The 26,780-nt window shown below is 66.6% G+C and overlaps 10 protein-coding genes across 10 annotated transcripts; 3 read left to right on the top strand and 7 right to left on the bottom strand.

Annotated features, from left to right (window-relative positions):
* Positions 1-78: 78 nt before the first annotated feature.
* EMIHUDRAFT_449968 (hypothetical protein) lies at positions 79-1,409 on the bottom strand (the record flags this gene model as incomplete). Its single annotated transcript, XM_005780764.1, has 3 exons — positions 79-671; positions 784-907; positions 1,161-1,409. 3 exons carry the CDS (start codon positions 1,407-1,409, stop codon positions 454-456), a joined length of 591 nt encoding a protein of 196 aa, XP_005780821.1. The 3' UTR covers positions 79-453.
* A 176-nt stretch (positions 1,410-1,585) lies between these two features.
* EMIHUDRAFT_204242 (hypothetical protein) lies at positions 1,586-4,025 on the bottom strand (the record flags this gene model as incomplete). Its single annotated transcript, XM_005780763.1, has 6 exons — positions 1,586-1,744; positions 2,050-2,179; positions 3,187-3,214; positions 3,400-3,471; positions 3,581-3,815; positions 3,885-4,025. The coding sequence occupies 6 exons, from the start codon at positions 4,023-4,025 to the stop codon at positions 1,586-1,588; spliced, it is 765 nt and encodes a 254-aa protein (XP_005780820.1).
* A 2,680-nt stretch (positions 4,026-6,705) lies between these two features.
* Positions 6,706-7,371, top strand: EMIHUDRAFT_64122 (hypothetical protein; the record flags this gene model as incomplete). The annotated part of the gene is made up of 1 exon (XM_005780762.1): positions 6,706-7,371. A coding segment is annotated over one exon (666 nt), but the record flags the coding sequence as incomplete, so codon positions are not given.
* A 2,460-nt stretch (positions 7,372-9,831) lies between these two features.
* Positions 9,832-12,241, bottom strand: EMIHUDRAFT_99894 (hypothetical protein; the record flags this gene model as incomplete). The annotated part of the gene is made up of 3 exons (XM_005780761.1): positions 9,832-9,922; positions 10,635-11,829; positions 11,950-12,241. 3 exons carry the CDS (start codon positions 12,239-12,241, stop codon positions 9,832-9,834), a joined length of 1,578 nt encoding a protein of 525 aa, XP_005780818.1.
* Positions 12,242-13,689: 1,448 nt separating this feature from the next.
* EMIHUDRAFT_449967 (hypothetical protein) lies at positions 13,690-16,676 on the top strand. The gene is made up of 7 exons (XM_005780760.1): positions 13,690-14,057; positions 14,268-14,776; positions 14,975-15,064; positions 15,134-15,199; positions 15,278-15,352; positions 15,547-15,630; positions 15,764-16,676. Exons 1-7 carry the CDS (start codon positions 13,706-13,708, stop codon positions 16,208-16,210), a joined length of 1,623 nt encoding a protein of 540 aa, XP_005780817.1. The 5' UTR covers positions 13,690-13,705; the 3' UTR covers positions 16,211-16,676.
* Positions 16,677-17,587: 911 nt separating this feature from the next.
* On the bottom strand, positions 17,588-18,190 carry EMIHUDRAFT_64232 (caffeoyl-CoA O-methyltransferase; the record flags this gene model as incomplete). The annotated part of the gene is made up of 2 exons (XM_005780759.1): positions 17,588-17,740; positions 17,786-18,190. Coding segments are annotated over 2 exons (558 nt in total), but the record flags the coding sequence as incomplete, so codon positions are not given.
* Positions 18,191-18,563: 373 nt separating this feature from the next.
* On the bottom strand, positions 18,564-20,139 carry EMIHUDRAFT_434757 (mitochondrial carrier protein). The gene is made up of 4 exons (XM_005780758.1): positions 19,554-20,139; positions 19,289-19,451; positions 18,989-19,164; positions 18,564-18,901 (listed from the first exon to the last, which is right to left on the bottom strand). The coding sequence occupies exons 1-4, from the start codon at positions 20,085-20,087 to the stop codon at positions 18,827-18,829; spliced, it is 948 nt and encodes a 315-aa protein (XP_005780815.1). The 5' UTR covers positions 20,088-20,139; the 3' UTR covers positions 18,564-18,826.
* Positions 20,140-20,855: 716 nt separating this feature from the next.
* EMIHUDRAFT_204232 (hypothetical protein) lies at positions 20,856-23,138 on the top strand (the record flags this gene model as incomplete). Its single annotated transcript, XM_005780757.1, has 1 exon — positions 20,856-23,138. The coding sequence occupies one exon, from the start codon at positions 20,856-20,858 to the stop codon at positions 23,136-23,138; it is 2,283 nt and encodes a 760-aa protein (XP_005780814.1).
* An 832-nt stretch (positions 23,139-23,970) lies between these two features.
* On the bottom strand, positions 23,971-24,783 carry EMIHUDRAFT_99890 (hypothetical protein; the record flags this gene model as incomplete). The annotated part of the gene is made up of 1 exon (XM_005780756.1): positions 23,971-24,783. The coding sequence occupies one exon, from the start codon at positions 24,781-24,783 to the stop codon at positions 23,971-23,973; it is 813 nt and encodes a 270-aa protein (XP_005780813.1).
* A 702-nt stretch (positions 24,784-25,485) lies between these two features.
* On the bottom strand, positions 25,486-26,618 carry EMIHUDRAFT_42963 (hypothetical protein; the record flags this gene model as incomplete). Its single annotated transcript, XM_005780755.1, has 3 exons — positions 25,486-25,599; positions 25,815-26,458; positions 26,534-26,618. Coding segments are annotated over 3 exons (843 nt in total), but the record flags the coding sequence as incomplete, so codon positions are not given.
* Positions 26,619-26,780: the final 162 nt, after the last annotated feature.

Genomic DNA, 26,780 nt, shown 5'->3' with positions numbered 1-26,780 from the left:
GCGCCTGACACTACCGACATGGGACTCCGGTCTCCGCGAGCGGGGGCTGCTGCGCAGCTCGTCTGGTGCTTTCTTTTGCAGTTTGTGTGCATCATGCTCAAGCAGGATACTCACAGGTCATGCGACGTAAAGTGCTAAATTCCACCAGCACCACGCGCCGCGAGTTATTTCGGACCTCGGTGTCGCCGTCCCGCAGCTCGGTGCTCGCCGGGGTCGCGCGTGAGCCGTGCCACCCGCCAGCGCGCAGCGGCCTGGCGACGCACAGCTGGCTCCGCGGAGCCCGAGCCCGCGCGCCAACACTGTCACAAACAGAGCAGCCGGCCTCCCCTTCTCGGCCTGCACGCCCCTCTCTCCCATGGACCCTAAAACGAAAAGGGCGCACACGGCGAAGGCGCGCGCCTTCGCTCACGCAGGGCGGTCACCCCGACAGCAGCGCAGAGAGAGAGCCGCGCCTCAGACGATGAAGACGGACACATCCACGTGGTGCCCAAAGGCGCTCATACCCACGTTCACGGCGGCGGCGAGCGCGACGAGCGCCAGCGCCGGCGTCGCCAGTTGCGCGACAGCCTCGGGCGTTGGCGCGGCGCCGAGGGCGGCGGAGAAGGGAGCGAGCTGCTGCTCCGCGCCGTCGGCGGCGGCGACGGCCGGCTCCGCCTCGACTCTCTGCGCGCCTGGAGGCCGCGGCGCAGCCGGGCGGGTGGGAGAGGCGCGGGGCGGGCTTGACAGCGAGGGCGGGTGGAGGGCGGGCAAGGGCGGGGGCGTGAGGCTGGTGAGGCGGCGGACCGAGCTCGAAGAGGTCTCCCGCCCTGGAGCGGACGCACCAGCCCTCCGCCTCGGCCCTGGAGGCGGGCGCGGCGTCCGGGTCCGTCTCCACCGTCGCCACAAGCCCGCCGCGCATCCCGGCGACCTAAAGGCCGGATCGCGGGGACGGGCGGCGATGAGAAGCGGCGATGAGGAGCGGCCGGGGCAGAGGCGGGGAGCGTGCGGCGCGCAGCACGCGCCGAGGTGAGCTCGCCGCGGTACGAGCCGTCGGGGAGCCGCTCCCATCGTTCGAGGCACGGCGGGCTGTCCACAGCCGCCACGGCCGCCGCCGCCGCGCCCCGCTCAGCCGCCCAGCGGCCGCGCAGCTCGCTAATGGAGCGGCCGCAGAGCTCGGGGACGTCGAGCTGCATCCTTCGCCAGAGGATGATTTGCGCGCCGGATCCCTCGCCCACGGCGACGGTGTACTGAGGCACCGAGTCCTCTAGCGCCCATAACTCGCGAGCAGTCCAGTCAATAGACAACTGGCTGCTGCTGACCGCGTCCACGCCTGGGGAGCGCCGCTGCTGTGGCCACCGGCCGGACATAGGCGACTGCAGCGCTCGCGCGCTCGCGATGGCACACGCGAGCAGGCCGAACGTGCGGGTCATCCCGCAAAATCACCAAAACCGCGAAGGAGAAAAGCGTGCGCTTCGGCTCCCTGGCGGGACGGTAGCGGTGCAAACGACTTAAAGCTACTCCTGCGAGGCTGCGGGGGGAAACGAGCTACGAGGCCACAGTCGATGCGAAACAAAGAACACAGCGAATCGGAAGGGCAGTGTAGCGGCTAGCCCGCGTAGCGGCCATTCTCCAAAGGTTGGCCGCGGGCCGCCACGACGCCGCCGATCATGGCGTCGATCGCCTCGCCCGCGCCGTCTGTCCACTCGAGCCGCAGCGGCAGCACCTCGATGCCTCGCAGCTCCGCCTCGTCCAACCGCGCGGCGTCCTAAGGGAAGGGGGGGGGGGGGCAGGTGAGTGTCACGCACACACAGCGGTGGGGCCGGGGGCGGGAAGCCAGCCCCCGCATCTCCACCTCTAGTGAGACAGGGCAGGGGCTGACGCGGCAGTCAGAGTGCAGAGGCGAGTGCGCGTGGGCGAGCAGACGCCTTCTCGGTGGTGACGAGGAGGGCCTCCTCGGTTGCATACTACCACTACCACTACTACTACTACTACTACTACTACTGCTGCTGCTACTACTGCTGCTGCTGCTGCTGCTGCTGCTGCTGCTGCTGCTGCTGCTGCTAGTGCTACCTTCTCGGTGGTGACGAGCAGGGCCCCCTCGGTTGCCGCCTCGCGCCGCAGCTGCGCCAGGGCGGTGGCCGGCACGGGCGCGTGGTCGGGCAGCGCGAGCGTGCCGCACAGGCGGCATCCGAGGGAACGCCTGCGAAGCGGCACCAGCGTCCGGCTCGTCTTGTGTGGCTGTGGGGTCGTGCGGTGAGCTGAGCGTGGAGCAGTTGCACGTTGAGGTACGGCGGGAGTGCGCGTGCTCTCGAGTGGCGGAGGATGTGTGTTGAGGATGTGTGCTCCGAAGCACAGAGCTGGGTTGCTCATCTGCAGGAGGGCGCAGAGTCCGGAAGAAACGCTGCGGCCGCGCCGTGGCGGTGAAGGCAACCACGCGCGCGCCCGAGACGCGTCGGCTCTGCTCTGCGGCCGGGCGGAGGCGCCCTCGCCTAGAGCACGCGTCTGGCGAGATGAGAGCTGCGGCGAGCTGCAGCAACTGCGTCAGAGTCTCGGGAGGGGCACGAGGACGGCTGGTGCAGCTGCTCCTGCCTGGTTGGTTGGGAACGTTGCATACCATAGGTTACGGTGCCCGCTGGTCCGCATCTAGTACCATCGCAGGAGGCTCCTCTCGGCTGCTCTCGGCTGCTCTCGGCTGCTCTCGGCTGCTCTCGGCTACCTCTGTGCATCTAGGGTGTCCCGCAGGAGAAGCATCTCGGGCGGGAGGCGGAGCCGCCGCCGCAAGCTGCACTCGGAGGGCTGCTCGGCTGCGGAGAGGGCAGGCCGAGAGGGCAAGGCCGGCGTCAGGGGCGGGAGGCAGCATCGGGCCGTCGGTTCGGAGCCTCGCGAGCGGACGAGGGCTGACGAGGGCTGCGAGCAGAGAGACGAGGGCGTGGCGACGACGGAGCACAGCCGCATCTCTCCTCCCGCGCGCTAGCCGGGTTGCTGGGATGTGCGTCCAGGGCGGCGCGCCGAGCGAGCGCGAAGCGGCGTCGGCCGGCGGCGAGAGCGCCTGAATGGCCATGCACAGGCAGCTGGTTCGCAGCTGGTTCACTCATGGATGGAGGCCTCGAAGGGAGCGGCGAGAGCGCCGCGTCGGCGTCGCAGAGACTTCTCGGCGAATCTCGGCGAATCTCGGCGAATCTCGGCGAATCTCGGTGAATCAGGCACCACGACGGCGTCCGCGCGGGCGAGGCTTCTGTGGAAGGGCTCGCGGAGTGGGCCGGCAGGCAGCACTCGACCTGATGGCCGGGGGAGGTCGGGGTTCGCGGCATGGGTGCAGGCAGGGCGCAGGCAGGGCTTCGGAGGACCCAGGGAGAGAGAGAGAGAGGGGGAGAGAGGGAGAGAGGGAGAGAGAGAGAGGTGCCGGGCAGGTCGCCCAACCGTTCCCGAGCAGATGCTCCGCGTCGACGACGAGGAGCGAGAGGTCGCGGTGCAAGGTCGGGTGCTGCAGACCTGGCGGTGCAGGGAGACGGAGACGACCTCCGGGTCTGAATGCGGCATCGTGCGCCAGAGTCTCGCGTGAATGCCTCCGGATGCACAGGGCGCTCGTCTAGGCCCGCACCGTCGTCCATCAGCAGGACCGAGGGCGGCGTCGCGCTCGCGCAGGCGGCGGAGGCGCCCGCCCACCGGTCGGCGCATACCCACGTCGGCGCGGTGCGCGAGAGCAGCCGCGCCTCGTCGCCGACCCGCGCGGCGGAGTGCACCTCCGGCGCGACGCGCAGCGGGCCGCGCTCGGAGCCGCCGTAGCCGCGCGTGAGGATGTGGGGCGTGTGCGACCGTGGCGGCCGCAGGAGCCGCTCGGCGAGTGCGAGCACCAGCGGCGTCTTGCCCGCGCCGCCCGCGACCGCCGCCCCGACGCAGACGACGGGCGCCTGCGACCGGCGGGGCGGTGGGCGCAGCGCCTCGACGGCGTACGTCGCTGCGGCGTACGCGAGGCTGAGTGGCAGCAGCGCGTCGCTCAGCGGGCCGCGGCGGTCCCAGAAGAGCGGCGTCCGGACGAGGGCCATGGGTAGAGATAAGTGAGGAAATTGAGCCACGGCGACCACCCAGTAGCTACCGAAGGGAAGACTGGCCGAGAGCGGGCCGGTGCCCTGGAACGGCTGGAAAAAGAATTCCAGCAAGCGGTGCCTCAGCGGAGCTGGGAATAGGACCGCCGCAAGCGGCGTGGCGTGGAGCGGTTGAGCATCCCTCCGGGGGCCCCTCTGCGCCGGGGAGGCGTTGTTGGAGGCTAGGACGCAAGCGTCCGTCGCCCTTTTCAAACTCGGGGCCCACTCCGCTACGCTCGGACCCGAATTTGGATTGGAGGGCCTAAAAGTTTAAGGTGTTGCTGCGCAAAAGGGGTCGGACACAGGGCGCAGCTCATGCCAAGAGCTAGAAGGGGAGCTAGAGAGAACGACTACCCTGTCCCGTTATTGCGTACACCAACACCACAAACAAAGGTCAAAGCTCTCTCTCTCCTGTCCTCACTCAGGGGGGTCACAACTACCGAGTCCTTCGACGAGCTGCCACGTTGCCGACCGAGAGCGGATCTCCTCCTGCTCCGCAAGGAGGGTGGCCAAGGCTAAAGTCTTGCCGGAGCCGCCGGGCGCGTTGACGACTTGGAGAAGGTCGCCCTTGTAATTGTACTTGTCATAGTCTGAGGGTATCCTAAAAGTTCGGCCGATTTGGGTCAAAACGCTAAAAGCACGGCTAGCCGTAGATTTGGGGCAAAACGACAAAAGTGGGCCCGCCCGGGGCAAAATGGTAAAAGTCGCGCCGCCGCAGGCGCGCGAAAATTTTGGACATTCTACTCTCCGGCGAATGCCACTAGCCCCCCCAAGCCGGCAGATGGTACCTCGGCAGCTGCAACCAAGCCAGCGGGTGAAGTGTTGTGGGAGGATGCGTCCTTATGTGTCACAAACTTGTAGCGCTACATGTTTGGACACACACCGGCGGGCGCATTCGAGGGGCGAGCGGCAGCATTTTTTTAGCCATAGTGTGTGGGAACTACTTTGCCGTTGCGGGACGATAGGGATAGCTAGTACTTGCTGCACCCGCGGCGCGCAGCGCCGAAGAAATTTTTGAAACATGCTAAAAGTTGGGCGCTCCGAGACGACCAAAGTGGTAAAAGTCGCACTCTCCCCTGACCCGATCAAAAGCGTAAAAGCACCCGAGGCTCCAGAAACCTAACCCTCAGACTGGGGTACTTGTAGAGATGCTCGAGGGGGTGCTTTGTGGGGCGGTGCGCAGCCAGGCCAGCAGTGAGGGGAGGCGCACCCTCACTCTCCTCGGTTGCAGAGCTCGTCGGGGAGGCTGCGTCACGACGGGAGGGTCGCGACAGCAGTCCTCGGGCGAGCCGACGCGCATGTCCAACCAGCGCTGGGACTCGTTGTGACGGCAGACGCCGGCTGCCTCTCCAACCGCTTCTGCAGCGTCCTGCTTTGCCCGGTGCGTGGGCTCGAGTGTCGTCCCCAGCGGCGGTGCTGCGCGGGAGGCGGCCGCGGGCACGCTGGGCTCGATCAGCTTTCCCTAGCAGCTAGCACGGATTTGGCGGACGTTCTTGGCTTCAATTTTACGAATGTCTTGGCACCAGCTGAAGCTTTGCCCCCGTCCACGGCTCAGATCACGCAGTTCGTGCACGGTATTCGGATTTTGCTATTTGCTCGTGTGGGGGTATATCGCAGATTTGTCAATGGCACCGCGTCTGCGACGCGGGCGCCTTGCGGGCAGAGCCCTTAGCCACCCTCTATATCTTGCGCGGTCAAAACAACGATGGGAGGACAGCACGCCGCCACCAGCCCACCACACAGGGATTTTAAGGAGAGGGGTGTGGAGTCGAGAGAAGATTTTTTGGAAACCCAACAAGAAATCACACTCTCGAACAGTCTTTATCTCTCTCTCGACCGACTCTCAGTACACAGACACAGTGATTTGAGAGAGAGATGGGGTTTTCTCTTCTTGTGACTTGTGTTTTTTGGACGGGTTTGATCGGTTTGTTTGTGATTTGGGCTCGGCAGCTTGTCAGCCCTCAGGCTCAGCCGAAGCTGGGGAGGAGGCTGGTCCCGTAGGCGTAGCCGAGAGGCGAGAGAGCCCGCGTCGATGAATTCGATGCGGTCGGGAGGCTGCCCCCTTGGGCTTGGCCTTGCGGAGAGACGACCCCCAAGCGAGTTGGCGATCGCTGTAAGATCGCTGTACTTTTTTTTGGGCTAGGTGCATTGCCGTTCTTAGCGGAGTCGCTTAGGCGGCTCCGGTGGTGTGCCTGTGATTGTGCTAGCACGCGCCAGTTCGCACCTGTGTCGAGCCTGTCTGTGCTAGCACGCGCCAGTTTTTGTTTGTGTCCTGTGAGAGAGAGTTGTCTTGTTTAAACTCTTTTTGGGTGTGGTGCTAGCCGTCGCCCACCCTTGGCGCTTGGGCGTCTGCCTCTTCCTACTACCTAAAACTGTATCTCTCCTCGCAGTCTCTCGCCGATTCTCGCAGCGACCTCCATGCCACCTCGCGTTCTTCCCACATTCCACTCTCGTCGTTGTTTGAAAGAAAGAAAGAAAGAAAACAGAGAACCCAAGGGAGGGATGGGAGGACTCCTGCTCTCTGTCCTGAAAATTCTTTTCCGGTGATCGTAAAATTCTTTTCAGCACTACGACGTTCCTACACGCGCGAGAACGCGTACACTCTCGCCTGCGACCCTCTCGCTGCGGAGCCGCTGCCATCATGTCGTCTCTCCGCGCCTTCTCGCCGGACGGGCAGCAGCTCGCCGAGGCGGCCCCCGACGGCCGGCTGCAGCTGTGGGACACCGGGTCCTCCACCCTGCGGCAGGAGCTCGCTCGCTCCTCCCACCTCGCGCTGCGCTCGACCTGTGTGGCGTGGCACGGCAAGTCGGCCGCCGCCGCGCTGGTGGCCGTGGGGACGGACGGCGGCGCGGTGCTGCTGTGGGACGCCGCGCGCGGCGAGCTCGCGCACGAGCTGCGCGGCCACACCCAGGCGGTGCTCGACGTCGCCTTTGACGGCGCAGACACGCTCTACTCGAGCGGAGCCGACAAGCAGGTCTGCTGCTGGAGCGTGTCGTCGGGCTCGCTGGTGCACACCTTCAAGGCGGGCAAGGCGGCGGTCCACCGCCTCTGCCTCGCTCCCGACGGGCTGCACGCCGCGCTCGGCGGCTCCGCCATCCGCCTTGTGCGGCGCGAGGGCTGGAAGCGGCTCGCGCGGCTACCGGGCCACGCGGAGCCGGTCCAGTGCCTCTCCTTCTCGCCCGACGGGCGGTACCTCCTCTCGTCGTCGGGTGACCGCCACCTCACCCTCTGGTCGGTCAGCTACGCCTCTGCCTCCTCCTCGGACGCGCTCGAGCAGTCGGCCGCCTCGCTCGCGCTCGAGGCGGACGTGGTCAGCGCCGGCTTCCGGCCGGGCGGCGGGTCGGGCGAGGGAGAGGCGCCGTCCTCGTACGCCTTCTTCGCCCTCACCGCGGACGGGCGCCTCGGCGTGTGGGCGGTCCCTGCCTCCACCCTCGCACCGCCCAAGAAGGCAAAGAAGAAGAAGGCGGCCGCGCCGCCGTCGGCGCGGCTGCCCCCGGCGGCCGGCTGCGCGGTAAGCATCGCGCCGGGTGAGCCGGGCGCGGGTGGCGAGGAGCGCATCCTCTGCGCCGCCTTCTCTGGCGAGCACGAGCTCCTCGTCGGGTACGGCTCTCCCGCCCGGCCGCACTTCGCTCGCGTCTCGGTGGCTCTCCCCGGCGGCGAGCTCAAGCCGGAGGTGGTGCTGCCTCGCCCCTCCGAGGGGCTGCTCGCCGCCGCCGACGGGAAGGGGAAGCGCAAGCGCGGCCGCGAGGAGCAGCCGCAGCAGCTCGGCGCGATGGACATGGCGCTGCCGCGCGCGGCGGTCCGCCACTCCCCCGGTCCCGCAGAGAGGCGGCCCTCGCCGGAGCCGCTCGAAGGCAGCCTCGGAGGGATGCCTCCGCTGCCGCTCGCCGCCGCCGCCGCGGTGGCGGCCGCCGAGTCGGAGAGGGCGGCGGCCGCGGACGCCGAGCGGGCGTGCCTCTCCGAGGCAGGCAGCCGGCCGAGCTTTGGAGACCGGCTGGCGGGCATGGGGGCCGACTCGCGGCCGGCGATGGCCGCCGGCGGCGAGGGCGGCGGCGGCGGCGGCGGCGGCGGCGCCGAGGGGCGGAGGAAGCCGACGGCGTCCTCGCAGGTGGCGCTGCTGGTGCAGGCGCTGCAGAATGGCGACAGCGTGATGCTCGACCAGGCGCTGCAGGTCCAGGACGCGCACGTCGTCTCTGCGACTGTCGCGCGGCTGCCGGTGACGGCGGTGCTACCCTTCCTGCAAGCTGTGCTCCACCGGATCCAGGGCAAGCCTGCGCGCGTCGCGACACTCGCCTCGTGGCTGCGCGCGCTCCTGTCGACCCACGCTGCCTACCTGATGTCGTGCTCACAGGCGAGCCGCCCCACACCTCCCCTCCCCACCCCTCCCGCCCCACCCACCCCTCACCGCCCCACCGCCCCGCACGCAGCTGCTCCCCTTGCTGACGCCGCTCTACCAGCTCATCGACGAGCGTCTCGGGGTCTTCAAGCCGCTGCTGAAGCTCGTCGGCCGCATGCAGATGCTGCAGGCGCAGATCGCGTCGCAGGCGGCCGCCAGCCAGCAGGACGGCGCGCCGTCGTCGGACCCGCTGCGCACGTACGACGAGGCGGCGGAGGAGCGCGCCGCGGAGGAGGAGGAGGAGGAGGGCGAGGAGGAGTTTGACGAGGAGGAGGGCGAGGAGGACGATGACGACGACGACTCCGACCTCGACGATCTCGACGATGACGATGACGACGAGTTTGATGACCTCTAAAAGGCGGACAAAAAGAAGCGTGTGCGGTGCGGAGGGGAACGAGGACCTTGCGATATGGAAGCCTGAGGGGTTGGGGGAACGAAGGCAAGCTGTCAGTTGGTGATTGGGGGTTGCTACCCCCTCCCTGGCGGCCTGGGGGGAGTATTACGTGGACCGAGAGAACATATGTCCCGCGCGTTGAGTCCGTGAGGTAATTACCTCACGGAGGTACCGCCTCTACCCTGTATAAAGCCGTAGAGATGGGAAAAGGAACAGGTCCCCGCCCGTGCGATCTTTGTGCAGGGACCAGGGTCGGCCCCCAGCGCCCAGGGTGTTCACTTTGACTTTTTGTGGGGTGGGGGTTGTGCTTGTGCGGGTGGGTGCCCGTGGTCTGGTCGGCGACGACGGACTAGCCGGGGTCGTCCTCCCCCGATGGGGGACTAGCACTAGCCGTCTCCCACACATGGTCCCGGCTCGGGAGACGGCAGACGGGAGACGGGAGTCGGGTCCCTCCTACTCGCCCAATAACAGCAAAACAGGCATACTTGTCAACGAGTTAACTTGTACATCGCGACTCGAGACACTGTGTAGATGACATAGACGCGCGAAAAGGTAGAACTACGTCGTATAAGAGAGGCGTGTCAAGATCTCAGACTAGAAGTACGTGCTGGAGCAGCGCGAGTCCTGCGAAGCTGATCGCGACAGCGTCGGCGGCGGGGGGAAAGAGAACGCAACTGGCGCAGATCCAGAGGGGGGCGGCCCGAGGTCCGGCACTGCAACGCGACGGACCGCTCGCTGCATCGCAGCTATCTTGTCGACAAGAGAGTGTTTACTGCATCGCGCCAGTTGCTGCAGCTGTCCTGTATCCCGCACTGGCGACTCTGAAGCCATCTCCTCCAACTCTGCCCGAAGCCTCGCATTCTCCATGCGCAACCGCGCAATCTCAGGCAGTCGTCCGTCGTCAGCTAGCCCGCGCTCGCTCTGGCGGAGCGTGGAAATAGATGGCCAGCGCGACGGCTCGGTACCCTCCCCTAATCTCAGGACTCGCTCTCTCTGGTCCATGAGTGCATCGAGTGCTTGGGCAGCAGTCGTCCGGTGCGGCGGCCGCGCTGCGCCGTCCGCCACCACCTTGCGAAGATCACGGAAGGCGTCGGAGCCGGTTAGAGCCGGTTGTGAAGTGCTCGGACGCGACAGGACGTGCTCTCGTAATGCCCGAATGAAACGCTCGCCTTCCTCACGCGCCGACCCCGCACGCGGTGGGCTCCGCGCCGTTGCGAGCGTCCCGAACCATGCTCGCGTGCTGGCAGACGTGTCACCCTGGTTCGCTCTGTCGTCACCAGTCTGGGGCAGTGCTCGTCCGCCATCCTCTTCTCCAGTGACAATTTCTGCTGTCACTGCTGCAGCCGCCTCGTTGAAGGCGGCGGCTGCCGCGAGTAGCTCCTTGATCCGGAGCTGCACCGAGCTGCACGGCGCACTGCATTGGTGCCCGGCCATGGTAGGTGGGCCGCGACTCCTCACGGCGTCGCTCTCGGCTGCCACGGGCCCTGATGAAGTCCTCCCAGTCTCCCACAAGTCTGCTGGCAAGTCTGGCGCGGGGCGATGCTGGATCACCTGCTCGTCCGAGCTAGATGTAGATGTGCCGGTTGGTGCCGTCTCGTCGAGAGCGGGCCGCGCACGGTGTGTGTTTGGCCTCGGCGCCGGCCTGTGCGACGCCGTCTCGCCGCCCAAACGTGACTTCGCGCCCACACGCCCCCCCTCCTCCATTCTGCTCGGATCGTGCACCACACTGCCGTCCGCCTGCCGTGCCGGGCGAGCCTGGCGAGTGCCTCCTAGTTGGCACATGGCCTCATTGCGCTGCTGCAGGCGTGCGGCGGCGCGCACCGCCTCCTGGTGGACGCTCCGCCACGAGTAGACAACTGAGCGGCTAGCGGGAGAGGCAGGCGGCTCACTGCCCGCTCTCGCAGCGGCACCCGCTGCTGCTCTGGCGTGAGCGGCGGCGAGCTGGGCAGCCTCCTTCCCAGAGATGGGCGATGGGGGTTGCGCCAACGCTCTGCTGGAAGCCTCGGCGATCGCCCTGTCGAGCGCGGCCTGTGGGCCGATCTCCAGACGGCCGTGGCGCCGCTTCTCTGTTCGTGCCGCTGCGCGAAGCGCATGGACGAGCTGGCTGAACTCCCAGAGGTCAAGGCTGCCGTTTCCGTCGGCGTCAAACTTTTTCAGCATCGCCTTGACACCCTCCCCGTCGGCGTCCACGCCTAGTGCGGCCAGTGCTGCGCGGAGCTCACGCGCTGCGATGCCGCCCGACCCGTCTCTGTCAAAGCTGGTGAAGGCGGCCTCCACGGCGCTGTCGTCCAGCTTCCTACTCCTCTCTACTGCCGCCTCCTTGAGCTCGTCGACAAGGCGCGCAAACTCAACGAGGCCGAGCTTTCCGGCTTTGTCGAACCTCCCAAGCAGCTCGGAAGTCTGCCCGCATGCGTCATCCCACACGCCCAAGGCCCTCAGTGCGGGCTGGAGATCACGCACGGGCATCTCACCCTGCTCGCCCTTGTCGAACCTCTCGAAGGCTGCGCTGACCCGGCTGCTGACCCCGCCCCTGCATGTGTCCGTGCCCGGCTGCGTTGCGTCCTGCTGCTTCTTGACAGGACCACCAGCCACGGGGCCGCGTGCAACGGTACTGCTGGACTCGCTCGCCTGCCTCTTCTCCCGTGCCGGTCGTTTCGGCTGCGGCTTTGCTGGTGGCGGCGGTGGTGACTCTGACGTTGACGGCGGCGACTCGGTCTTTGTCTTGCCCATTGTCATGTCCGTGCCTGTGGTGGCCTGCAGTTGCTGCTCCTTTTGGGCCTTGGGAGGTGGTGCGGGCGATTTGGGGGGTTTCCCCTCCACCTCCGGCTCGACACGGCGTGCGCTCGTCCAAACCTCCCGCCCATACTCCTCGCCATAGTAGGAGAGGAACTCGTCCAGAGAGTACGGCTCGTCATCCACGTCAAACCTCTTCTCCCCGGGCAGTCCACGCCACGACGGTGCTGCGTCCGGTGCGCCTGTGAAAGCGTGCGTGAGTGGAGGATGCGCCTGCGTCGACGTCAGTCCGAACACGCCTGCAGCTTCGCTCGAGAGTGGTGGCTGCCAGTCTCTCGCCGGCGGGTCTTTCGACGGCGCACTGGCTTGCGCCGGTTCCCCGGTCGATGGCTTGCGCGACTGCGACGCGCTGCCGTCATCCGAGTCGTTGCCACTCTCATCCGAGTTACCAAACTCCGTCCCGGACTCGTCGTCGTCGGAGCAGTCCTCCTCGAGGTTGGCCGGGTGCACCTTGAACGTCTTGCCACTCGACTCGAGCTTGACAGCGCACCGCTCCTCGTTCCTGTCGTAGCGAAGCACGCGACCGACCTCACCGTTCAATTCCTCGCGCCGCAGGCCGAAGAGGACCACATTCTTGCCGACGAGCTCGGCCATGCATGCGCGACGAGCCCCGGGCGCCCGGCGAGACGTAACCGCGGCCCGAGACGCACGTTCTCCGTTACGAAGTTCTTGGGAAGCCCCACGTTTTCTTTTCTAACAGAAGCCCAGGCGCCGGCAGAGTCCCCCGAGCTGGGTGTGCCAGCTGTCATTTATGCCGAATTCGCACCCGCACAAGAAGCCTCGCCTGCCCGTGGCGCTTCCGCCAACGGCTGAAGCTCCCTTCAGCGACGACGAGGACGCTTCGGGACGCGGCGCGGGAGCCGCGGCGGAGGGCAAGCGACGACAGGGTCCGGCCAACTGGGAGGCGCCCGGGTTTGACCTTTCGGGCTCCCCCTCTGCGGACGCGTCCCAACAGCTGTGCGTGCTCTGCTCGAAGCCCTTGGAGGTGAGCTGGCACGAGGGCAGGCAGGAGCTCGTGGTGGCCGACGCCGTCATGCTGTGCCATCGCCTGTACCACCAGCGCTGCGCCGACGAGTGGCTGCAGCTGCTCAGGCACCATCGCAGAGTGGCGGAGAGACCGGGGTGACCTCCGACGAGCGTTACACTCTCTCCCCTGTCCCTAGTGTGTCCCTCGCAAACTGCTCGTGTGCAACACGGACTGGTGATCTGTGATCTGTAAGGGTCCGCCCGCAGGCGCATTTTGTATACCGAGGCGGTGCCCGGTGCCGAGCGCAGGCAGAGCCCACAGGTCGGACCTTAAGACAGCGTTGTAAATCCCTGGGCCACGGCCTGGGCGAGGGCCGAGGCGCGAGGGTGGTGGTCCGGCGTCCCCGACCCCGTCGGGTCAGGGCTGAACAGGGGAGACCAACGGACTGGTGGTGTCTGGGTAAGGTCCCTACATGGGCTTCCAGTATCGGACTTTCGAGACATGCGCTTTTGGCCGGTGGCCTCTTCGGACAGCGATAGTGTCCCCCCTCGATCCTGTAGATAGAAAAGAAAGAAAGAAAACGACGGACAACCCAAGGGAGGGATGGGAGGACGGCACAGAAAGCAAACAGACAGGCAACGCACGATTTTGTTCTTTTTATTTCGGGGATGGCGACAAGCACCGCGCCGGAAGAGGTCGACGAGGCGACGAGGCGGCAGGCTTGGGCCGACTACTACAAGAAGTTGGAGGAGTACAACGCGTCGTCCAACGCGTACGCGCAGCAGCAGCAGCAGCAGCAGCAGCAGCAGCAGCAGCAGCAGCAGCAGGCGCACGCGGCGCAGTGGGCGGCGTACCACCAAGCCAACGCTGGCCAGAGCCAGGCGCACGCCGCGACAGGGTACAATAGCTATTCCGCGTACTACCAGCCCTCTAGCTACACGGGCGGGTGCGTGCAGCAGGCCGGCCACGTGATCGGGGGCTCAGGCGCCGCGCCGCAGGCCATGAGGCCAAACGCGTACCAGCAGCCGCAACAGCACCGTCCACAGAACCAGTACCAGCAGCCAGCCGCGGCCGCACAAAAGGGCGTCGGCATGTCGGCGGTGCAGCTGAACATGCAGGCATCGCTCCAGGCCGCCGCGGCCCACGTAGAGGCCAAAGTTCGATCCCAGCAGTACAGCGCGGCGGCCGCCGGCGCTGCGGCTGTTGCGCGGCTCCCACAGGCACAGGTTCCAAAGGTGCAGTTCAACATGGCGGGGAGGGGGGCGGGCTGCAGCTCCTCCGCTGCCTCGCCCTTCGGCTCCTCGCGCACAGCGTCGCTCCCGACCCAAAGCACCCCCGCACCCGCGCCAGCCGCCTCGGGCGACCCTTGGCCGGCGTCGCTGCGCGCGTGGGTCGAGCGCGCCTTCGCACAGTGCAAGAGCGACCTCGAGCGCGGCGTCGTGGGTGAGCATGACCCCCCCCCTCCCTCATCCCCCTCCTGGGGCCCTAGTTACCCTTAAAAAGGATTTTCCGGCGGCAACCCCCCCTTCCCCATAACGTTCAACCCTTCCCCCTTCAGGTAATCTCCGTCCCCTCCTTACCCCCCTCCCCCCCTCCGCACCTCACCCCCCTTCACCCCCTCCCCCCCTCGCCCCTCCACCCCCTGCCTAAAAGGCGAGCACCTCCGCAAGACGATCCAGGCGGTCGACGTGTGGAGGCACGACTGGGAGAGAGAGCCCCTTCCCCCGCGCAAGAAGGAGCTCTGGCTCCCCGCCTCCTCCGGCCTCGCCTCCGGCCGCGACGAGGAGCGCGCACCCTCCGGCCCGCAGCTCGGCGGCAAGAAGAAGAGGCGCAAGGCGGGCAAGGGGTGGGCGAGCGAGACACACGACACACACGCAGGCACCCGCCCGGACTCGCGCGAGGAGCAGAGCAAGCGGGCCAGGCGGGCGAGCCGCTTCGAGGCGTCCGGCCTCTCCCTCGAGCAGCGAGCTGACCTCGCCCGCGCGGACCGGTGGGCGGCGGCGCCGCAGCAGCCGGGCTGCCAGCCGGGCGGCGAGCTCGGAGGCGACATCGAGCTCGACTTCACGGTGGCGGGCACGAGCACGGCCGTCGAGAAGAAGTACCTCCGCCTCACCTCCGCACCCGACCCGCGCACCGTCCGGCCCGAGCCGCTGCTCAAACAGGCGAGATCCAGCCCGAGATACAGCCCGAGATCTAGCCCGAGATGTGCTCAGACAGGCGACCGGGCCCGCGCCGAACCACGGAGGAGCTCGTTGACCCTTCCTCTTGATTGTATTTCGAAGTCACTCCTGAGCGAACGGAGGAGCTCGTTGACCCTTCCTCTTGATTGTATTTCGAAGTCACTCCCGAGCGACTCCTAGGCGATCGACCGGGTCCGCGGCCGGCTGATTGAGTTTGGCGACGAGCGCGGCCAGGAGCAGTACATCTACCTCTGGGAGCAGATGAAGTCGGTGCGGCAGGACCTGACCGTGCAGATTACACATTATAATATTACATATATTACATTATATGGTGTATAGGTGCGGCAGGACTTGACCGTGCAGCGCATTCGAAACGACTTCACCGTGGGCGTGTACGAGATGCATGCGCGCGCGCCCCCTTCCCCCCTCTCCCGCCCGCCCACAGTCGCTCACCGCCTTGCTCGCCGCTCGTCTCGACCCCAGGCGCGCATCTGCCTCGAGTACGACGACCAAGCGGAGCTCAAGCAGTGCCAGGCGCAGCTGCAGCAGCTCTACGAGGCGAGAGACAGCCGAGAGACAGCCGAGAGCTAGCCGAGAGCGAGCCGAGATCTAGCCGAGATCTAGCCGAGATGCAGCAGCGCTACGAGTCGCCGCCCCGCCCGAGCAGCGCCTCCGCCACCTCGACAGCCTCCACGCAGCAGCAACTTTCCTGCCCCCCCCCCCCCCCCCGCCCACCCACCTCTCCCCCGCAGGAGGGGCTCGGCTCCAGGGAGGGGCAGCGCGAGTTCCTAGCCTACTCCCTGCTCTACAACGTGGGCAAGCAGGCGGACAACAACGTGCGCCCGCCGCCCCTGCCGCCCCTGCCGCCCCGCCCCTGCCGCCCCGCCCCTGCCGCCCCGCTCAGCTAGCCGGCTCGCCTCGCAGGTCGCAGACTTGACGAAGGACCTTCACACCTCTAGCTGTGAATAGGTCGCAGATCTGATGAAGGACCTCTCTGCCGACGACCGGAGCGACAAGTACATCTCCCACGCGCTGCAGGTGCGCGCCGCCGCTCAGCTGGGCAACTATTGCGCCTTCTTCCGCCTCTACTCGGACGCGCCCGGCCACTCGGGCTACGTGATGGACACTTTCATCGGGCGCGAGCGCTTCGCGGCCCTGCGCCGCATCTGCCGCGCCTACCAGCCTTCGGTGCCGCTCGCGGCGGTCAGCGACGCGCTCGCGTTCGACGACGCGGCCGAGTGCGGCGAGTGGGCCGAGGACCACGGGGCGACGCTGGCGGAGGAGCGGTCCTACCTCGACTGCAAGGCGTCCAAGGGGCAGCTCGTCGAGCACTCCATCGCCGCGAAGCGCGAGGAGGAGCGCAAGGCGGCGGAGAGGAGGGCGGAGGCGACCGGAGGCCTCAAGGGGTGGAGCTAGCGCCGCGGGGACAGCGCACGGACGACGGGGTGCTTTGGAAGCACCCGCGGTCGCACGCACGTACACAGATACGCACGCGATACGCACGCGCACACACACATACCACACACACACACACACACGCACACACACACACACACGCACGCACGCACGCACGCACGCACGCACGCACACATCCGCCTGCCCTGCACACCCATCTATCCTCACCCACCTCTCGCCTGCCTCTCCTCTTACTGGGCCTGGCAAGGCCATCTGACCCGACCGGGATAAGAATCACTCGAAGCTCGATGCATGTGGCGCGCTCTGGCTCTCCGACAGCGTGTCCCCCTGTGGTGGCGCGTGTGTGACAGGGCTGAGGTCAGAGGTGTGCGGACACTCCAGTCTCCGCTCCGGAGCGCCACATACGTCCGCACACAGAGCCAGATGTTCGGTAGCACGTTTTCCTATAACCGTTTTGCTTTTTTGCAATTCGTTTTTCGTTTTTGGTCCTCGCTCAGCCTCGCGGCGCTCAGCCCTCAGGGGAAGAGCTTGAATCGCGAGTGTGAGACGACAGCGGAATTATTCCGTTGCAGCAATTATTTTTCACAGACGCGAGAGACGCGCATCGTCCGGGCCGCTCCGCACGCAGAGCGTGAGCAGCCCGCCGTCGCCGTCGGGCGAAGGCAGCACGACGGCGTGCGAGCCGGGCAAAGCGCCGTGCACCATCTCCACTGCCGTGCCCACCTGCGCCGCAAAGAGGCTCTCCCCGCCCTCGCCGACGCCTCCGGGCCCCGCTGGCGTGTGCACAAGCACGAGCAGCCCTGCTGGCGCGAGGTGACGGGCCGCCTGCTGCAGACGCTCCGCCGAGGCCGGCCCCAAGACAACCACGTCGAAGGGCGGCTCGCCCTCGAGCAGCGCCCGCAGCGCCTCGAGCGCGTCGCCCAGCCGCACTTCGACGCGCGAGCCGACGCCGGCCGCGTCGAGGTGCCTCCGCGCCACTGCCGCCGCCCGCTCGTCGCGCTCGAGGCTGAGCAGCGAGCCGCCCTCCGGCAGGGCGAGGCCCATCCACAGCGCCGCGTACCCGCTGAAGCAGCCGACCTCGAGGACGCGCCTCGCCCGGGAGAGGCGCACCAGCATGTGCAGCAGCCGGCCCTGCTGCACCGGCGCGGCGCCCGCCACTGCCCCGCCCGCCACTGCCCCACCCGCCGCAGACAGCCGCAGCGCCTGCGCGGCAGCAGGCTCCGCGCTGCCGGCCAGCCGCAGGTAGGCGGCAAGACGGCCGTCGGAGCCGCCCGATCCGGAGGCCCCCGCGACCAGCTTCTCCTCCCCGGCTGGCTCCTCCCCGGCCTGCTCCGCCGCAGATGCTGCCGCCGCCGCCGCCAGCCCGCCGGGGCCCTCTGGAGGCGCCAACGTGGCGAGCGTGAGCCCGTCGCGGAGGGGAAGCAGCAGCTGCTGCACTCGCCCGTCACTGGCGAGGCGGGTCGAGAAGCCGTGCAGCGCGTCGCGCAGCGCCATCGACCGCCGCTCCGCCGCCGGAAGCGCGAGCGCCGCCTCGCTGCCCGCCAGAGCTGCGGCCGGCTCGAGCCGCTCGAGCACCTGCCCCTTCCACAACACGTTGTCGACGAGGAGGAGCCCGTCCGGCGCGAGCAGGCGCCGCGAGACGAGCAGGTCGTAGTACTCCCACGTCCTCTTCTTGTCGGCGTCGACAAAGATGAGGTCGAAGGGCGGCTCGCCCTCGGGCAGCGCCCGCAGCGCCTCGAGCGCGTCGCCCAGCCGCACTTCGACGCGCGAGCCGACGCCGGCCGCGTCGAGGTGCCTCCGCGCCACTGCCGCCGCCCGCTCGTCGCGCTCGAGGCTGAGCAGCGAGCCGCCCTCCGGCAGGGCGAGGCCCATCCACAGCGCCGCGTACCCGCTGAAGCAGCCGACCTCGAGGACGCGCCTCGCCCGGGAGAGGCGCACCAGCATGTGCAGCAGCCGGCCCTGCTGCGCGCCGCTCACCATGTGGGCACCGCCCGGCCAGCGCTGCTGCGTCTCGTCTCGCAGCGCCTCAAAGCAGGCCGGCTCACTCGAGGTGAGGTGCTCGGCGATGTCGACGGCATGTACAGCAGCCGTCAGCCCTGCGACTGGCGAATGCCAGCCCGCGCGCCTGCACGGCGGTGTGGCGCGAGGGGAGACGGCGATGAGCGTGGTGCTCGCCACGGAGACGAGCCGCGCAAGCAGCATAGAGGGATTCTACGCTGGCACGGCGTCTCGCTCTCGATGGCCGCGAGCGGCCAGTGCTGGGACTGTGCCGCAACAAAAAAGAATTTTGTACAGCGCCGACTAACAAATATGTAGAAAAAAGGAACGCAAAGCCAGCGCCGCAATTAGACGATTTGACTCATTGTCATTCTACTAACATTGTACATTGAGAACACATTTGTTTGGTATTGATAGCGATCTCTCTCTCTTGAACAGCATGCTCTGCAATTTGAGTCCAAGATGCAAGATGCGCGGAGAAGAGATCTAATTTGGCAGCCACAGCGGCGAATATCTTATGCCTCGTAGCGAGGGGCGCACCGGGTGCGCCAAGCGCGCTGGCCGAGCTCTGCGCGTGCGGTCTGGCAAGAGGCCTCGAGCAAGCGGCCTTGCCGCGCCTCACATGAGGGTGCGTCCGAGGAAGGTTTGCGTGAGCTGCTCGAGGACGAGGTAGTTGAGGAGGTTGAAGGGCGCCTGCGCGGGGCGGTGGGGGGCGGCGAGGTCGCGGCCAGGGGCAGGGGGCGAGAGGGGCCGCGCGAGGGAGGCTTTGCGGTGGCTCGCCTGCCGCAAGTACACGGGGAGGAGCCCCTTCCAGAGGGCGAGCACCCCCTCCACCCGCACGATGGAGACGAAGCAGTCCGAGACGGAGCGGTACAGCCGCTTGCCCTCGTGCTGGTTCATCAGCCGGGTCTTGACGACATCGAACGGGCAGCCGACCAGGGCGGTGACGACGCCGCCTGCGCCAGCGCGCCGCCCGCTCAGCCGGCCGGGCGACGGGCGAGTGGGCGGGCGGGCGGGCGGGCTGGCGCGAGTGTGCTGGCGCCGAGTGGGAAGGCGCGACTGCTGCTGGGGGCCGTGCACCCATCAGCGCCGCCAGGCACCGAGCGCGGAGCGAGTCGTCCTCGCCCATCAGCCGCGTGACGGTCTGCTTGCACTGGTCGTAGGTCGCGATCCCGGCGCCGTTGACGACCGCCGCGCGCTGCATGTTCGGGCCGACCCCCTTCCAAAAGGCGGCGAGCCCCTCCTGCAGCCGCCAGCGAGGGGGGGGAGGCGGATCGGGGCGCGTGCCTCGGGGTCGCCGCCACTCTCCGCCCACGCCGCCGCAACCCATCCCCCTCCACCGCACCTGCGCGAGGATGGCGCGGAACGCCTGCGCCGTGCCGCTGTACCGCGCAGGCTCGCCAAGCAGGCGCAGCCGCCCGTCCGCCTGGATCCGAACTTTGACCACGTCCGTCGGGTTGGCGAGCGCGCTCGCTGTGCCCCCCGCCAGCGCGCCCGCCGCCAGCTTGGACGCCAGCGGTGCGTGCTTCCCGTCGCTGTGAGGGTTGAGCTTGTCGCGCAGCGCCGGGTACGATGCAAAGCAGAGGCCGCCGTAGCTCGCCTGCCGCATCATCGCAGCCGGAAGGCCGTCGAAAAAGGTGAGAACGCCCTCGGTGCGCAGCACACGCGCTGCCATCGAGAACACGCCCAGCCGTGGCGCTCCCGAAGCGACGAGCTCGTTCTGCAGCTGCATCCGCGTCTTGAGGAAGTCGAGAGGCAGGCAGAGGCCGTCGGCGATGCAGCAGGCGCTCGAGGCGCACCCGAGCTGGATGACCGCCGTCGGTAGCTGGAGCACCGGCCGCGCGGCGGCGCCCGTGGTGGCCGCCTGCCCAGCCGACATGGTGCCTGTGGTGGCCGCCTCCAGATGTTGTTCTCTCCGACAGGGGCCCGACCGCGCCGTTTTGCAGTTCCTAGAGAGCTTGAGATTCCGAGCGTTTGTTTTCTTTTTACGAGATTCGGGAAAATCGAAAGGATGGTTTATTTCGCGTGGAGACACGGCGGACGTGTATGGGCTACGAATACGGTTGAACCCTCGGGTGTTAATTGTGCGTCTTGGGTCCGGGCTTGTGTTTTTGTTTTTGTGTGTGAGGGCACTACACTCTGCAGGGGCTCCAGGCCCCAAATGACGTGTGAGTGTTAGAGTTGTTTGGTATTGCTACAACTCTCAACAACAAAACAAAATGTTTGGTATTGCTAAAATCTCAACTCTCTCTCTCAGTCTCTCTCTCTGAATGTGGACGGTGGGGACCCGGTGTGTGAGAGAGATTTTTAGAAGCCAACAAGAAATGTGGCACACACAGTGATTTGGGCTTGCTGTGTGTGCGGTGCTTGCACTGACGGCAAGAAACGCACGAAGGGCGCATCTACAAGTACAGTTGTAGACACAAACATACATCAAGAGAGAAAAGAGAGAGGGGGTTGTGTTCTCTAGGCCCCTAAGGGCCCTACGCGCGGCGTGAGAGCTCGGAACAGTTGTAGGGGCCTCGGCGCGAGGTGTGTCCGGTGGTGTTTTCCGCGCCCCAAGGCGCGCGACTACACGTCCGTGGAGCGAGCTGCGCGACAAGTCGGCGTTGCAGGCCGCGCGTGAGCAGCTGGACGCGACCTTGGCATGGAGGACGACCTTTTGAACCAGATGATCAGCCGGATGAGTGCCGAGAGCGGCATGCCGCCGAAGGCGCTGATGCAGCAACTCATGAACGACCCAGAGGCGCTGCAGGCGTTTGCTCGGGATTCGCCTGTGCAGAACCCACCTGCTCCACATGAGTCTGAAAAGCGTGCAGACGGCAACGCAAAATTCAAGGCGGGCGACTTGGAAGGCGCAATTGCAGCTTACGAGAAGGCGCTTGAGGATCCGGAGGAGGATCGATTGCCACTGCTCTCAAACGTTGGTCTCTGCCACCTAAAGCGGAAAGAGCCAGCCAAGGCGCTTGCGTTCCTTCGCGAAGCGATGACGCTGACGGTGCGGCTTCACGCGTCACCAAAGATCGCCACGAAAGCAGCCGCGCGGCGATACGAGGCTGAAGTCTCACTCGGTGACATCGCTGCTATGCGTGCTGCGCTGGCCGACTTGCGCTATTACACGCGCCAACCTGGCGGCAGCGTCACAGGCCTGTCCAACATTCCCGACGCACCAGCCGAAGAGAAGGCATTGCAGCTAATCGTCGCGATTGTCAATGGTCAGCAGAACGACAGCGGCCTCTGGCAGATTGAGCGTTTGCTCGAGGGTGTGCCGGCCGAAGCCTGCGACAAGCATGGCAACAACCCACTCAGCCTCTCCGTCGAAGTCGCCTGTGCAACCACTGATCGCGGAAGCAGCTTTGGCTTCAAGCTGGTGCAGATGCTGCTGAAAGCCGGCACACCTCCCGACGTACGCCAGTCAGGCGGAAAGACGCCGCTGATGGCGGCCGCCAACAAGGGTCGCGCGGACATTTGTGGCCTGCTCCTGAAGGCAGGCGCGAGTGCGACGGCGACGGATCGTGAGGGCTTCTCACCGCTGCACACCGCATGTGTCGACCTGTCCGACCCTGACAAGGGACCGGCTTGGGTGGCGGACCACGAAGCTGTGGTGGCCATGCTATTGGCGCGCGGCGCGAATGTGAATGCGCAGAACGCAGGCGGCATGAACGCGCTCATGTACTGTGCGCAGCAGCTCCGCGGCACTCGCAAAGAAGAGACGGGCATAGCCAAGCGGCTCATCGAAGCCGGCGCAACGACCACAATTCGTATCATGCCCGAGCACGCAAAGGTGGCAGAGACCTGTATCGGCTTCCTGCCAATTGGCTGTGTGGTGGAGCCCGACGCGCCAATGCGTGCCCTATTGACGGCGGCAGCAGCGGCTGAGGGTGCGGCAGCGGTGGAGATCTATGCTGACGACCGAAGGATCGAAGAGTACCTCAGCTTTTCCGACGAGTATATCAAACCCGTGCATAACAAGGGCGCGGAGGCGCTGAGGGCCGCGGGCGTTGAAGTGGACGACACGGACCCTCGGGCACTGCGCGCCGAGAACAAGACACCAGAGCAGCACAGGGCTTCGATCCTACAAGAGACGCTGAAGGCCATCGTGCTCGTCGGCCGCTTTGCCGGCCTCACGGAGGAGACCATGTACGATGTCGTCGACAACCCGCTACTCACGTCATGGACGGGCCTTCAGTCGTTCATTCCACGCATCCTCCTCAAGCGATGGCCACGAAAGGACGCCCCCTTGACCTATGCAGAGCGCGGGGAGATATGTCGGCTCTGGGGCAAGCGGCAGGAGCGAGAGATGCTCTCGCGATGCCCGAGCACCAACGCACTCGTACCGTTCTTTGTGGTCAACCGCTCCCACCAGGACTGGCTAAGCAACTTCCAGCACCCTCTGCAGCATACCTATGCGTGCGCGATCCCGAACAACGCCGCACTTGACGCCATTTCCAGTCTCGGGATGCCGCTGATGGAGCTCGGCGCAGGCGCGGGCTATTGGGGTGCGCTACTGCGCTCTCGTGGCGTCGAATGCGTGCTGTACGATCGCGCGCCACCAACAGCGGACGGCAACAATGTGTACTTCCATCGGCAATTCACCGAGGTGCTGCTGGGTGACCACTCCAAGGCAGCGACGCACCCGGGCCACGCTCTGCTCCTCGTGTGGCCGTTCTCTGACGAGGAGGCGAAATCTCCGTGGGCGCGCGACGTGGAGCCGTGGGACGTGCGAGCGCTGCGGCTCTACGGGGGCTCGACCGTTATTCACGTTGGCGAGATGGACGAGCAGGCCGATGTCTGCACCACCTCGAAGCTCTTCAAGCAGCTGCTCACGGCCGCCTTCCGCCAGGTTCGGAGCATCGACCTGCCGACTTGGCCTCACGGCAACGACGTGCTCACCATCTGGAGGCGCGCCGGTGGTGCGGTCGCAGGCTGAGGGGTTCTTTGGGTGTCCGTTTTTAAGTGTTCACAGTTTGGGTTACAAACAAGAACCTCGCATACGACGCCACAGTGAGGGGGTGTGAGAGAAATTGCATCTCCGTCGCTCGCTGGCGCCCTCTCGGCGAACACACCGCGGGGTGGGGACACACGCACGCGCGTCACTCCGGTGTGTCGCCGGGTCGCGCTCTCGCGCGCGCCCCAGAGAGGTGAACTCTCTGCACTCTGGCCGCACTGCGTGCGCGTTCCGCCTCGGTACTTCCCCTGGAACGGCACCCTCCGGGAGGCTCCGCGCGCACACCTCAGCTTTCGCGGTTCGCGCCCCCGCGACGAATGCGCGACAGCCGACACCACCGTGAATACTCTATAATTCTAAGTTCTTCGAGAGGCGAAGCCGAGCCAGAGTGCAGAGACGAGAGAGGGACTGCGGCCAGTGGCGCCTTCACATGTGCAGGAGGGTTCCTCTACTTTAAGCAGGTGGCACCGCACGTGACAGGAGTCAGGACTAAGAGGAGAGTGGAGAGCGGCTACGGTATATACGCCTGAACACGCTGAATCGAGGGATTAAAAATCATCTTAAATCTAAAGTATAAGCCGTATCTACATTAGTCATTATGGTCTCGACAAGTGTCTCGACTCTCTCGATCTCTCGGCACACTCCCGGCTCCTATGCGTCTATTTTAGGCCCCCTATGCCCTATGAATAGTCACAATATCTCTTGCAGAGTCCTCTCTGTCACTCTTCTATCAGAGTCTCCCCCTCTGAGCACTCCTCTCCCTCCCTCTGCTGACTGCTCCTACGGCTATCTGTACTACATCCTCTCAGACCTCTCAGAGGTCGCTCCCCAGGTCGTTGAGCACTCGTCGGAACAGGCTCGCCCGCGCAGAGTGCTCGCACTCCCCGGTGTGCCGCTCGCAGCGGTGCGCGCACTGGCGCTCGACGCCCTCCCACAGCTCGACGACGAGCACGTTGCGCCGGCCAGCGGTGAGCGGCGACACGCAGTGGAACTTGTGCGACACAAAGCAGAGCGCGTCGCCCTTCTCAAAGGCGTAGCTTCGCATGCTGCCGTCGGGCTCGAGCGTGCGGAACTCGCCGCCGCGAAAGTCGCTGCTGTCCGAGAGCATGATGTCGATCGTGACGAGCGAGCCGGCGTCGTAGTGCGTCGGGTACGGCAGCGAGCCTCCCGGCTCGACAGTGTGGTACTCGACGCAGCGCGGAAGGACAGGCCGCGTGGCGCGGCTCATCACGTTCCAGTGCTCCGCGTCCACCTCGCGCGCCAGGTCGAGCAGCCGCTGGCGCAGGGCTGGTCGCGCTCGCGCAAACAGACCGTCGGTCGACAGGTACGACGTCTCCCAAGTGCCCTGACGGTAGGCGGCGGCCTGGTTGCCAGAGGTGCGGCCCGCCGAGCCCAGGAGCGGCTGGAGCTCCTTATGGAGCTCGTGCAGGTCCTCGACCTCTGCCGCCGATAGGAAGGACGGCACGCGCACCACCTCTGTTTTCTGGGCGTCGGCAGAGAGCGGCAGGTGCGTCTCGGCGTGCGCCGACGCCTCGACGGAGGCGAGGTAGTCGCCGTACTGCTGGTGCACGAGAAGCGAGGCTGCAGCGGTGGCGGCAGTCACTTTGACCGCCAGCGCCCGTCGCATGATGAGGCTCAGGCGCGTCGGCTCGGGCGCGTCGGCTCAGGCGCGTCGGCACCTGGCAGGCGTCGGCACGCAGGCGCCGGCGTCGGCGGCAGAGGCGCGTCGGCGAGGTGCAAGCAGAGAAATACGCCGGCTTTGTGTCTCGGAACTATAGTAGCCCCCGCCGACTTGCGACGCTATAGACAGTCGCATGGTAAATCGGTAAGCGGAGAGCGCCGAAAGTTTTACTTCTTACTCGAAATGAGTCGACGACACTCGCGGCACGCGGACACGGGCGAGCGGCTCGCAGCTCTCGCACGCCGACCCTGCGCCACGGATGGACGGGATGGCTGCCGGCTCGCACAGCCTCCGCCGCCATCCGTCCGTTTCCACTCGCGCCCCTGTGCGCGAGCCGCGCCCTCAGCTCTGCACGCCCTTGAGCTGCGCCATCAGGTCAGACAAGTCGACGCCGTCCGAGGCGGCCTCTGCTGCGGGCGCGGCGCTCGGCGCAGCTGGCGGCGGCGCGGCCGGCGGCGGCGCGGCCGGCGGCGGCGCGGCTGCTGGTCCCGCAGGGGCCGCAGCCTCCTCCTCGCCGTCGTCGCCCCCCACCTCAATGCCCCACTCGTTTGTCTCGTGGAGGAGCGCCGCGCCAGCGATCGCGGCGGCCTCCGCCTCGGCGGCGGCGGCAGCGGCGGCGGCAGCCTCCCGCTCGGGCGCCTTTGCCGCGTACTCGGCCTGGCGCCTGCGGCACCAGCTGGAGGCGCAGTCCGGGTTTGGCCGGAGTGCCATCGTCGGGAAGTGGTCGCGCAGCGCGGAGTAGCCTGCGGGTGCGGGGCACGGCTCGGGGAGAGGCGGCGAGGGGAGGGGCGGCGAGGGAGGCGCGGTGCGCGTGGCGTGGCAGGCGGGGCTGGCGGGAAACTGGCGGGGGGCTGGCGGGGGGCTGGCGGGGTGCGTGGTGCGTGGTGCATGGTGCGTGGTGCGTGGTGCGTGGGGTGTGTGGGGTGGCGTGGGTGGCGTGGCAGGTTGGTAGGTGGCGTGCCGAGGTAGCGCGAGACGTCGCCGAAGCCGAGGAGGTACTTGAGCGCGTTCTGGACCAGGAAGCCAGCGACGATGCCCATGGTGGTGGGGAGGGAGGCGGCGCACACGCCCTCGCGCTTCAGCGTCTTCTCGTCCTCGCCCGACGCGACGATGAGGGGCGGCGCGCACTCGAAGCACGCGAGCTCGCCCGGCTTGAGGAGCTGGATGTGGCCCGAGACGGCGTCCTCGGAGACGCCAGACTCGAACCACGTCTGCCCGAGCTCGTTGCAGGCCTGGTTGATGGACATGCGCGCGGCGAAGTTGTCGACGCACGAGAGCACGAGGTCGACGGCGCCGCCGCCGAGGGCGCCGTTCGAGATGCGCCCCATCAGGTGCTCAAAGTTGTCCATCGTCGTGATGTTGTAGTTGTAGTCCTCAATCTCGACATCCGGGTTGATGAAGGAGAGCGACTTCTTCGCCGCGGCCACCTTGCTCAGCCCGCACTGGTCGGGTGTGTAGAAGAGCCGGTTCATGTTTGCGAGCTCGACCTTGTCATAGTCAAAGATGAGCAGTTTGCCGACGCCGCACCGCACGAGCATCTCGGCGGCGACTGAGCCGACACCACCCACGCCAACCACCACCACCGTCTTGTGTCGGATCTCGTCGTAGTTCTTCACCACACCTGCGCGGGCGCCGTGTGCAACGTGAGGTGAGTCACGGTCACAGTCGCTGCTGGCGAGGCGCCGCTGCCGCGCACCCATCTTCTTCAGAGCCATCAGGCGCGAGTACGGGTTGGAGTCCACCACCTTGTCTGAGAGGACCGCGACCTTCTCTCGTACCGGGCACACGGGCTCGGAAGCTGAGGAGGCCATCGCACCAAGAGGGAAAAAATTCTCCCGCTTTTTTTTAATGTTGTGAAGAGGCGGAGCTAGGGTGGGCGACGGCTAGCGCACCACACACCTCTCCTTAAAATCCCTGTGTGGTGGCGGCGTGCCGTCCTCCCA

Source organism: Emiliania huxleyi, assembly GCF_000372725.1.
Source record: "Emiliania huxleyi CCMP1516 chromosome Unknown EMIHUscaffold_21, whole genome shotgun sequence".
NCBI classification, from domain to species: Eukaryota; Haptophyta; order Isochrysidales; family Noelaerhabdaceae; genus Emiliania; species Emiliania huxleyi.
This window is presented reverse-complemented; position numbering and strand designations above follow the sequence as displayed.

Excerpts from the sequence above, each read along its gene's own strand:
- EMIHUDRAFT_449967 (XM_005780760.1), top strand. The coding sequence starts at position 13,706 with ATGTCGGCGGTGCAGCTGAACATGCAGGCATCGCTCCAGGCCGCCGCG. Across the intron at positions 14,777-14,974 it reads CCGAGCCGCTGCTCAAACAG|GCGATCGACCGGGTCCGCGG; the intron begins GCGAGATCCAGC and ends AGCGACTCCTAG. Across the intron at positions 15,200-15,277 it reads TGGGCGTGTACGAGATGCAT|GCGCGCATCTGCCTCGAGTA; the intron begins GCGCGCGCGCCC and ends TCTCGACCCCAG.
- EMIHUDRAFT_434757 (XM_005780758.1), bottom strand. The coding sequence starts at position 20,087 with ATGTCGGCTGGGCAGGCGGCCACCACGGGCGCCGCCGCGCGGCCGGTG. Across the intron at positions 19,165-19,288 it reads GTGCCTGGCGGCGCTGATGG|GCGGCGTCGTCACCGCCCTG; the intron begins GTGCACGGCCCC and ends GCGCTGGCGCAG. Across the intron at positions 18,902-18,988 it reads TCCCCGTGTACTTGCGGCAG|GCGCCCTTCAACCTCCTCAA; the intron begins GCGAGCCACCGC and ends CGCCCCGCGCAG.